Source organism: Pelecanus crispus, chromosome 14 (assembly GCF_030463565.1).
Source record: "Pelecanus crispus isolate bPelCri1 chromosome 14, bPelCri1.pri, whole genome shotgun sequence".
Lineage (NCBI taxonomy): Eukaryota > Metazoa > Chordata > Aves > Pelecaniformes > Pelecanidae > Pelecanus > Pelecanus crispus.
The window spans coordinates 18,404,594-18,416,302 of NC_134656.1; the positions used below are offsets into that span (position 1 = coordinate 18,404,594).

Sequence of the window (11,709 nt, forward strand, 5' to 3'; positions counted from 1 at the left end):
TTGAATTAATACACCCCACAGAGTATTATGCTAAATGCATGGAATGGTATTTTTAAGTGTTTCACAACAGTAAGATTTCTGATAACTTCTGTTACTGCATGCATCCCTGAGTGAAAACTGCTTGCTACAAGGTACGTTCATATTCTGTTCTAGGTACTGGTTTGCAGATTCCCCCGGCTGCACAGCAGGCTCTGCAGATGAGTGGATCTTTGGCATTTGGAGCTGTGGCAGGTAAGAAATGACAACCTACTTATTTTTCAAAAATACTTTATGCTTTTTTAGTTTTGAGACAAGAAGTACTTAACTACATTTTGTGATCATTTAAAATGAGAACCTAGGTATTACAGCATGTTTTATAAACTGTAAAACGTTGCAAATCCATGAGCAAATAAACAGTGACAGTATATGACAGCTTTGGGCACGATTCACTTTGCCTTATTTTTGGCAATCTGTTGTAGTTCACTTAATTTCATCCCAAGCCTTCATCTCTCTATCTGTACTATTCCCTGTACTAATGGGGACTTTTATGTTCTACTGCAGTGTAAATGTTGACTGTTAAAAGTGGCATGCTCATAACCGGAATTGACCCTTCCGAAAAAAGAGCTGTACCAGGAGCAAGAAGGTTATTAGGTCTTTATGGGGGACACGACAACTAGGACTAAAGTACTGTTAGGTTTATACAGTGTATGTCCTGGTGAGGAAGGACACTGTAAATGAGGGAATTTGTGTGTTGCTTGGAATTGGCTATAGTTTGTGTGTTCTGCAAGTGGGTATGTTGGAAGTGTTACTGAGACTTTATTTTGTTGTGAGAAGGAATGAGGCTTGAGGATGTGATTGGTGCTGCTGCTAGTTCATAGCTGGCCTAAACAACAAACTGTTCAAGAGGACTTCAGAATTAGAGCAATGAGTAGCCTCCCACAGGAGATTAGGAATTTAGAGTGGAATTTATTATTGTTACTATTTTTCATTAATACAAGAGCAAAGGGCATGAACCTGTCAGTGCAGTAGAAAAGACTTGAATATCACAAATAACTAGATGCTGGAATGTGTGAGAAGTGTCAGGAAATCAAGAAAGAATAGGTGGCATTGTTTTGTTTGTCTCCCAGCAGTGTTCAACAGAAGTGATTCAGACTTAAGATACACCTGAATCATGTTACTGAAGTTAAGGTGCAGTTTTGAGAAGAGCATACACATGAAACTAGACAGCTGCTAAAAGAATGTAATAGGGTCTTTCTATAGATACACCCTTGGAAGGAAAGGCCACTGGCTAGTGAAAGAAAAATGTGGGTTGAGGAGTAAGGGGTTCTTTTTCTATTTGAGAAGAAAAAGATGAAAAAGATACAGTGCCAGGGAAAAAGCATATCTAGTCCAGAAAGAAAAGGAAAGGTAAACAATGCTAAAATTAGATTACCTTTAATATAGGTGATAAAGTGGTGTGGCAGTCTTGCTTGGAAACAGGTGTAGTCAATGAGAAATGAGAGAATTATTTTTAAGAAACACCAATCCTTTCCCCACCCCCATATTTGAAACAAACAAGCCAAAGAAATCCAAACTCCCCAAGTCAGGAACACAGCCAAAAATATCTGACACAGCTGAACTGTTAGGATAGCATGAAATCAGTACAAGACAGTGTGGCTGTGGAGGAATAAATGATAAGGCTGAATACAGGTTTCTGAAGAATGTGCACATTTAGTAACTGTAGAAATAGAAGTGGTAGGAGTAGCATTGTTTATTCCACTTGTATTGTACAAAAGGAATAACGCAGACATGTGCAAGTAACTTTGGAAAAAGATAAAGCTTTTTGGTACCATAGAGTCATGAGCTATCCCCAAAGTGAGATTTGGTTATGGATTAAAGATCTCTTTACTCTTGTTAGAGAAAATTACTACCAGGAATTATGTCATTATGGGAGACTTTAACTTCCCTGATACAGATTGGAGAAGAATTGCTAGTAATAATGGTGGGGCCCAGATATTCCTGGATGTGATATCCGACAAATTTCTTCATCAAACACTCACTGACTCATGAAGAGGGGATGCTATTTTAAACTCAATTTGGTAAGTAATGAAGATGTTATGGATGAGAATAGAAGTGACCATTGACTTGAGGGGTCATGAGTTGCTCAAGTTTAAATGGAAGGATAAACAAAATAGGTCTGTAACTAAGGCTTCTGATGTCAAAAGCGGTGGTTGAAGAAACAAGGAAATAAAGTCATCTGGTCTAAGCAAGTTGGGTGTTTGAACAGGCAGGATGTGAAAAGTTTCTTCAGTTCCAAACTGCTAATGCTATATTGGATCCGTGTTCCACAGAAAGAAGAAACAGTCCTGTTAGAAATGGGCTCCACACTGAACTGGGTGATTAACTACTTCAAAAGAAATAAGGGATAAGTACAGAGCTTATGAAGAATATGAAAAAGGACTGGTAATATTTTAGATTGGGAAATAGATAAAATTAATTACCTGCCAACAGTCAGATTGAGTCAGACCTTGTAAAAGACATGAAAGCATAGATGAAGATTTACCAACTTTTGAAGAGAACAAAAAGCAGGGCTGAGGTTGAATGAAAAAAATACTCCCAAGATGTTTCAAAAAAATCTCATTGCCTCAGTTTGAGGTGGGGACACTGATCATAAAGTTTGGAATTTGAGGAAGGTAAGCTAGGAATATGGATTAAAAAAAAAGAAAATTACTTGCAAGGCAGAAGCAAAGCTAAAAGAAAGAGCTGAATGTACTTTTCAGAGTAGTAACAAAACTCCCATCAAATTAGTGAGGGAATAGGTACATGAAATATGAGGTCTGATATCTGGTATTGTCAAAAAATATTTTAAGTCTGTGATACAATATATAGCTGGAACATCTAATTCTAAATTACCTACACTTAAAAGGAAGGAAGAATATAGTCTGGCAGGTCTGACTTCACTTCTCTCCTTCAAAAGTCATACTAAAGATGGGTAAACTGGAGAATATTATTAAAGTATAGCATACTTTCAGAGAAACTGCGTTTAAAGACTAACAATCTTCAATAAAACTGACTTTCCTAGACAGAGGTGCAGTAGTAGAACTCTTCTTTCTGAACTTTTGACTTGTGTCATTTGGAAGTTATTAAACTAGAGAAGTGGGTAGTACAGGAAGTACGAGATGTGTAAAGAAGCTGGTTCAAAGAAAGGGATTTTTTTCAGGTGAAAGCTAGGAAGGTTAGAGGCTGTTGCTGAAGCCAAAGTTCAGATGTTGGGCTGATCTTGCTTAATATGTACATGAATAACAATGATCAAGAGTAGGAGTGAGGTGAGTCAATACAGAGGTGCTGTCAATAAGGGATTCTTGGGGTGTTGTACATTGTTCACCTGTTCAGGATTGAAACAAATTCTAGTTATATAGCCTGGGAGCTTAGCAGTGAAAGATGGCCAAGGAGGAGGAAAATACCTAAATACTCCAGTTCGTCAGTGAGTGAATATGAACTGTCAGCATGATGCGTTTTTGAAAGGGCGGCTATGTTCCTAGAGGTAGCATACTTGAGGATGTGAGATGTAACATACACATTCGTGAACAGTTCTGGTCACCTGTGTTCAAGGTGGGTTGAATCAAATTAAAATAGGAAAGCTAAAGAATTAGTTCTACGGGAGACCTGAGAATGTGTTAATTCCCATGGAGAAAATTCCAGCAGGGAAAAGAATTGAAGCTAAACAGTTATAGCTGTGTCCTTCCTGTTGTCTGGTAAATTCTGTCTGAAAATCTGAAATTTAAATAACCATGAGGCTATAGAAAATTCTTCTAATGCTTTGTGAGACAAAGCATTCCTTTCGGGAAGGAACTATCTCTTTATGAAAAAGATTGAGATAAGTGTGCTGCAGTAGAGTGATGAACAGGTGTTGTCATCCAGGACCTCTATTTGATCTGCTGTTGCAAGATTACTTAGAAAATTGGGGAATACTTGGCAGGCTTTTTTTTATTATTTAAAGCTAGCTCTGTTTCAAAATAAACATGCAACTTCATTTTGTTGTAAGACACAATGCTTTGATAGATGCTTCTGTGTTTCTGCTTTCTCTGTAGTAAGCATGTACTTAGTCACGCTGAACTCGCTACTCTTGGAGATCATATATGCAAAACACTGAAAAAGTTACTTTGATCTTAACTTGACAGACATATTAATCTTAGTTTCCACATACTATTTAAAACTGCGTGTAGGGAAGAATAAGAGTTGACAGTGAAGTTCTAGGTTCTGAGAGAATTTAGAAGTGAGAGGACCATTCTTCAATCATGAGCAACAAGAACATTCAGTTACTTGATAGAAGATCTGGTAGATGGGGGATTATGTTTCAGAGGTAGTCGATAATTAACCTGTGAAACTTGTTGCCACAGGATACTGTTAGCTGATCTTCCTGTGATTAGAACAGATTTGACTCTGGGCCCTGGACAGAATTTGAACTGGTGATCTGTAGATTTGCATGTTTGGTGCAGGTGGCCTGGAGCATTTGGCTGCCGAGCCCCAGGCTGACATTTGGTGAATTCAGCTGTACACAACGTGTGTGTGCAACTGTGTCAGAATTGCAGAGGGAGAAGTCTCTGTCCTCATCTGACTGGAGTGATTTTGGAGATTTGGGGGCTAACTAATTTTTTTAAACATATTTGTTTACAAGAAAGTTTGGGTAGTAATTAACTAGGTAATTACAGAATTGGCCAAATTTATGCAGTTTCTGCAGAGAGCACAGGCTAAGACAGTCTTCCCCATTATGGTATTTCTTGCTCTGTGGAGTTGAGGATTTCTTTGTGTTGAGATCCAGAAGGAAAACATGCTAAACATAGCCAGTTCTTGTTACAGCTCAGCCTTCAGAGCTTGCTCCTTCTGCCTCTTATTTTTCAATATGGTTCCCAGGTTATGGTGTTCTGTGGAAGGCAGTTGAGGAATACTTGTCTTCGGGGCTCTCACTGCCTAATACGTAGAACAGGAAAATTCACTCCTGTTGGCCCCCCAGTGTTGTGGAGGAGGGTTTATTAGAAAGGGAAAAAGTATGTTGATACCCCATACCTTCAGGTATTTCCAAGTAAGCTTGGAAGTTTACTTGATGTCCATCACTTCACTGCTTTCTAAACAGGTGAACTAAGGTGATGGTTAACTTCAGTCTTAAAACTCCTGGTGTTTGTGTGAGTTAAATTGGAACATAAGTGAAGAGGCTTATGCTTAAATTTCTTACATTCTGAAGTTTTCTGTTGGTTTAAAGATACTGTGTATTGGAGTCTCATACTTGGTTAGAAAGTCTGCATTCGTCTGTTTCCATCACTTCAAATTGGGACAGGTATATGTTATTAAACAAGTAATTAGTGTTTTCTTGTCAAATTCAATGTTCTGAACACTTGGAAAAACTTTGGTGTTTTTCAAATTAAAAACAAACTTGTGTCATTGTGACATTTATATGGAAATAACAGGTAAATATCATCTTATTCTACTTGAAATTAAATTTGGTAACTGCTTTCAGTGTCACATTTGGATAACTGTACTTAAGTGCTTTCTGTTAGTAAAGATGCCAAACTTCTAATGCTTGTAAGAATTGCGGTAATTATTTTCTCATGGAATAAAATACGTCTTACAAAGAGTTCAAGCATGGCAAAGTGGAAATGATAACGTTGAATTAAAGGACATGGTCATGTCTTTCCTTTTAAAGTATTGTTTCTCTTTGAAATATGCTTACCTTTGTGGTTGTGGAATCTCTATCAAGTACAGAATATTCCAGCTGAGAAGCTGCAATTAGTGAAACTACTCACAACTAGAGAGGAACAGTGAGAGTGGGTTGAGGTACTTGAACAAACTCTTAACCACAAATACAAGCTAAACAGCCTGGCTGGCAGGTAACAATACAATAACGCTAGCATGCATGCTAATTAACTTCTGTATGTTTTTCTTTAGATTTGCAAACGAGACTATCTCAGCAGAATGAAGGTAAACTAGCACTTGATGTAACTTGTTGCCAATAGGGTTTGTTGCAGATGTCTGAGTGAAATGCTTCTGGTGTAGTTTGCCAACAGCCTGAGAAATTGTATTGTATTAGTGTCTGTAGGAATCATACTATGTATTGATTATTGACTGAAAATAACAGAATGTATGTTAAACACTTCACCTTTTCTTTGTAGCATTCCTCAGTGTTGGTAACATTCCCCAGCCAGATGTTAGTCCTAGAGAATGTGTGGGTTTCTGGTTTTTTTTGTGTGTTTAGCTGTAGTTGGGTGTGGGGTTTTTTCCTGCCTTAGGGGTAGGGACTAGAGGGGTCATTTGAGAATCGAGAGTTTGGGGTTACTGTCCCTGGGCTAGCCATCATCTTACTCTGTGTGATCCTTGATGTCTGCATATGTAGAGAGAAGGTGGCCGTTCTTTCAGCTAAATTAACGGAAGCTTACAGCCTATTGAAAGGGTCAGCCTATAGGACAGTGCTTATCTTTAATAAAATGTACTGTGATGATGAGCAACAATAAATGAACAGTAATAATTTCATAGTTACTGGGAAGGAGTATAGATCTATTTTACAGTTAAAATGTTTGTACTTTTAGTTGTCAAATATTTCCTATGTTACATGTTTCCAAGGGACAAACATATGGATATACTTTTTTTTTTAAGGATAATTCAGTGTGCTTAAAATACATTTTGAGAATGCTCAAAGATGTCTGTCACTTCGTGTGAAATCAGATGGGCTTGTCTTGCTCCAGCCTGAGCTGCTGCTTAGCTTCTAAGAGGAGAAAAAAATTAAAGGTGCTGCTGGCATACAACTCGGGCAGACTTTTTAAATGCATGTGAAGATGCATGTGTCTGCATTTAAATGTTTAAATTGAAAATCTGCCAGAATCGATGTACAAGGTTGTCTTTTAATTTCTCAGCTTCAACTGTAGTTCATCTGTGCTACTTTCTGTATTGATCAATTTAAAATTATCATAGATAGTGTCTAGTTAGGAGTTTTGCTTTCCTGCCCTCAGTTTTCTGTTGAGTAAGAACTGTTGCAGCTATTGCTGAATGTTGGGATTTTAAAGAATAGATAGAAGACACTCATTTAAATTGGAGCCACGCGTAGCAGGTTCTTAGACTTGTTACTGTATTTTTCCATTACAACAGTTCTGGCTGCAGCTGCTTCTGTACAACCACTTGCAACACAGTGCTTCCAGCTTTCCAACATGTTTAATCCTCAAACGTAAGTGATTTATCATTGTCTGTTTCTCTTTGGCATTTGCTGATGACTTTAACATCTGAGAAAGGAATCAGAATGCTGGAGACATTTCTTTTGATGGGTTTTGGGGTGGATTTTGTCTGAGTGATAACAATCCCATCTCTGTCCTGTTGTTCCCCCCCCCACAGCGAAGAAGAAGCTGGCTGGGATACAGAAATTAAAGATGATGTGATTGAGGAATGTAACAAACATGGAGGAGTTATCCACATCTATGTAGACAAAAACTCAGCTCAGGTACGTCTGGTTCCAAGGAGACACTGAGCAGGTTTCAGGAGTTTTGTTGCTTTGTAGTGTATAGAGGAAGCATTACAAATACTTTTTTTTTTTTCTTTTCACCTAAACGGAATCTAAATTTCTTGAAGTTACTTTGCAGTTTTTCCAGAATGTAGGTGGTTCCCTCCTGTTTTGAGTCATTGTGTGTAACTCGAATGCAGGTATGAGAGCAGTTCTGGGGTGCTGCAGTCCGTTCTTACAGATTTACAGAGCTGAAGTTACCGTGGAAATACAGGCTGAAGAGTAGTGACCTCTTTAATTCTGGCATTTGGCTTTTCCTTTAAGCTGTGCATTTCCTTAAAGCCAGGGACTTCCAGTTTCCTCCGTTTCTAGAGAATGCAGGCTTTAGCACAAAGACACCCTGCTCCAGCAGACTTGAGATGCGCAGTTAAATGTGTGCATAATCCCATGCTTGGAAACAGTTGTGTTCACCAGTAATGTTAAAGTCTTGCAGTGGGCAGTAGGAGTGCCTAGAGTTAAAACAGGGAGGAGAAAGAAAAAGGGCTCCTGATGCAGACTTAATTACAGGTTAATGCCTGTTTGAGGGACTCTCAGCCTGCATCTTAAAAAGGCTAATACATTTTTCTTCTGCGTTCACTTTGTTTATGCTATCCCCAGACTGATTCTCTCTTCCCCTGTATTTCAGCTCTTAGAATATAAACTGTGGAAGGTCTGTAAAGAGATTTGGCCTTCTTGAACCCTTTTTATATAGAATGTAGAGCCCAAACTGGAGTACAGTTTTCAAACACACAGTCAGATAGATTAATTTCTAACCATCAGACCCTGGAAGTATCCCATTGTGTTCCATTCCATTGTGCAAGGTTGAAATCTACACCACTGTCCCTGTCAGTATTGCTGAGACGGGATTGTTCTGCCCTGGTAATGCACTTGGCACTCACAAACCTTTGTTATCATTGTGTTGCTGTGCTTTCTACAGAAAACTCTTGTCACCTGGAACCCTTTCACATGCATTACTGAGATGTTAGATTGGAGATGAGCTGCAGTCTAGTACATGAAACAACATACAATCTTTCCTAGCATTTTGTAATCTTCAGGATCACTGCTATGTTGGACTGCTGGGCTGATGGGCAGTAGAAACCTTTCCCGCAGTATATTAGTCTGTTACTATCTTAGAGAAAACAAAGTGTCTTTTGACAGCTGGGACACACACAGAAAACCCTAACACACAACCCCAAAAAAACCCACCACCCCCAAACCCCAAAAAACTCCACAGCCCTCAACATACCTCACATAGTTGCTGAGCACAGGGCCGCAAATCTGTTTTGCATTAGCAAGTGGATTTAAAAGAAAAATCAGCTACTATATCATGAGTTAGCCATTTGTTACAGGAAATGCATTTTGTCACAGTACTACAGCGATGACCCAGATGTAAAATACCCACTCGTATTTTAAAGTACTGTATTTGAACATAAGTTTCCACTGTGCTGTTCTGTTTTCCAGGCTTAGATTCTGGTCACATTATCTTTTAAGGATTTTCATCTCCCATCTTTTCAGGGCTCTTTCCCAGACAGCCAGACTTCCCAGGCTAAGGGCTGTCAGTAATCAGCCATGAAGATGTGATTTGTTGTGGGTGAAAGGATTGCAGTCCCAACTAAACACATGGTCTCATGTACTGCACCCATCTACACGGTGGTGTGTTAAGGAAAACTAAAGCTTTGCGTTGCTGTATCTGATTTCAAGGTTTAAGCGGCTTGGATGCCTGTGCAGGAGGGAGGCTAAGAACAGAACTGTGTGTGTTAATTGCTTAGTGCCTTAAACATCAGCCCCTGATCTCACGTTTTCCCCCTGGGAAGGAATAAGTTAGATCACAGTGGAAAGAGTTAGTACAGGCTGGCAAAGGCTGGGTCCCGTTTCTTAATATACTCTTTTCCTGTAAAATCTGTATCAGCTAGAATCTGATCTGGTTCAAAAATTACTGGTAGTATTCTATTTTTAAGCAGGCAGCTAGAAAAATGCATACACATTACTGTGGGCGTCTGTATGTCTTGCAGTTGTTGAATGTGAATACTGCAGTACTCTGGATTAGGCTGGTTTAGTGCTTAATTTGCAGATAGAAAACTTCAGGTATCTGGCAAAGTTAAAGATCGGTCTGTCATTTATGTCAGATATCACCTTAGGCTCTTCTTGGCCTGCTGTGATGGGTTTTCTCCCTTCGTCTCCGTCCTTCTTTAAGTAAAGACAGACAGATGCTGAAGTTTGTGTAGGAAAATTTTTACAGTACCAGTCTTCCTTCGAAGTGCTGGACATCCTTCCTGCCCCGGGGAATGGGGAATGCTTAATCCCTTTGAAAACCGGACTGTGAACTTGTGTGTTTAGTTAAGCATTTGTGGTTAAACTTGGTGATTTACAGAACTTGATGGCTAGTGTGCAGTAGAGGTAGCCAAACTCCTTGTGCTTTTCTGTGTTGCATGAGACTTGTAATTGGGAGCCATTAGATGCTCTCTTGAAGGCCTATCATGAGCAAGTAAGCAATCCGTTACTTGATTTCGGATCAAGCTCACATTTGGTCTGTTTTGCACAATCCTATTTAGAAAAGTTTCATGCTAAGATAACTGTTACAGTATGGTAATGCATGTCAGCAAAAAACTGTCCACTACTCCATTTTCTCATGCTCATTCTGCATTGCCGGTTGATACCAGTAGGAACATAGTGAGGCAGGTTTGCCTCCGGCACAACCTCGCAAAGGAAGTGTCTTGAGAATAGACGATGTGGGAGGTTTCTCCAGCTTCTAACGGGCTGTAACACTTCTGCATTACAGGGCAACGTGTATGTCAAATGTCCTTCGATTGCTGCTGCCATTGCAGCTGTAAATGCGTTGCATGGGAGGTGGTTTGCAGGTGAGTGGATTTCATGTAGAGACCTATGTTTATTCATGAATTACAGAGATGACCAGATACTGATTTTGGTTTTGTTTTTGTTTTTTTTCAATCTTCTGACTAGGTAAAATGATTACAGCAGCGTATGTACCTCTTCCAACGTACCATAGCCTTTTCCCAGATTCTATGACTGCAACCCAACTACTGGTTCCCGTTCGACGATGAAGATGGATTTAGTCAGTTTTGTACATAGTTATTTTTTGGAGGAAGATTGAGTTATCTTTTATTTAGATAAAACTAAAGGAGAGGATTTAATGTCATTTTGTGTACACTTCCTGCTACCTTTAAAAATAAAATGAAGTAAGCAGAAATGCAGTGTGTTCATTCTCCCTAACTAGCATTTCCACTGTATACAAAGCTGTTGACTTCTTGTTCTGCCTTGTAATTCTTGTACATTTACTAAGGTGATCTGTAGGAACTGAGAAGTAGCTCATAGAAAACAAGTTCTCTGTAAAAGGCAGATGGGACATAATGGCATTTTTAATGTTTCACAGGCCTTTCTTTTAATGCAGCAATTACATTTTACATTTCACTAAATGTAGGTGATCTGCTAAAGGTTAATACCAGAGATAGACTTTATGAAGGGACATATTTAGTGTTTTGTATAAATGGAAAATTCAAAAGGCTACTGAAAGCTGACTCTAGACAGCCACTCAGCTTGCTTTGTGCTGAATAATTGGTAAGAATAGAAGGATTGAAGGGTTTTATTTCTTGATGGTAACTTTTGATTAATGTATCTGTAAAAGTTTCTTTGTAAATACTGTGTGAGGTGTGTCTACGTTTCCAAACAAAACGATCTCTGCATTTCCAGATAAGTTTCTATGTATGCAGTGTGGCACAGTTGAAGGATTTCAGCCGAGTCTGAAAATCAGTAGGAAATACAGAAACATGTTTTGTTCTGGTTGCATATAATCTTTGCTCTTTTTAAGCTCTGTGAGCTCTGAAATATATTTTTGGGTTACTTCAGTGTGTTTGACAAGACAGCTTGATATTTCTATCAAACAAAGACTTTCATATTGCAACAATCTTTGTAAGAACCACTCAAATAAAATTCTCTTAAAAAGGCCTTCATGACACTTTATTTCTCCGTTCTCCTAATGTGAGTTAAGCAGTGTGTGCTGGAGACTGGAGGTGAGAGAGGGGTGCTTTGAAATGGCAGACGTTTGGAATGCCGCTTCGCTGGGAGAAGAGGGAGGAGCTGGTTCCTGCTGTTTTGAACCCTCTGTGCACTGCGGCTGTGGTTAAGGGCCTGTGGGTTTTCTCACTGCTGGGCAGTGGACAGCTCTTGCCCTTTCTCGGGCCTGCTGCAGATTCGCTGCAGTTAGCTTCCCC

At 39.2% G+C, this 11,709-nt stretch overlaps 1 protein-coding gene across 5 annotated transcripts in view; it reads left to right on the top strand.

The window, feature by feature from the left end:
- RBM39 (RNA binding motif protein 39) overlaps positions 1–11,443 on the top strand; it is a 32,023-nt gene extending 20,580 nt beyond the window's left edge. For 4 of the 5 annotated variants that reach the window (XM_075721204.1, XM_075721205.1, XM_075721207.1 and 1 more), the window contains 6 exons: positions 154–231; positions 5,902–5,934; positions 7,096–7,171; positions 7,336–7,441; positions 10,260–10,338; positions 10,442–11,443. In XM_075721204.1, coding sequence (XP_075577319.1) covers positions 154–231; positions 5,902–5,934; positions 7,096–7,171; positions 7,336–7,441; positions 10,260–10,338; positions 10,442–10,542 — 473 coding nt within the window. In that variant the 3' untranslated portion in view covers positions 10,543–11,443. Of the gene's footprint in view, positions 1–153; positions 232–4,416; positions 4,435–5,901; positions 5,935–7,044; positions 7,051–7,095; positions 7,172–7,335; positions 7,442–10,259; positions 10,339–10,441 lie in introns of all 5 variants that reach the window. The other variant, XM_075721206.1, reaches the window with a different exon arrangement.
- The last annotated feature ends 266 nt before the right edge of the window (positions 11,444–11,709 follow it).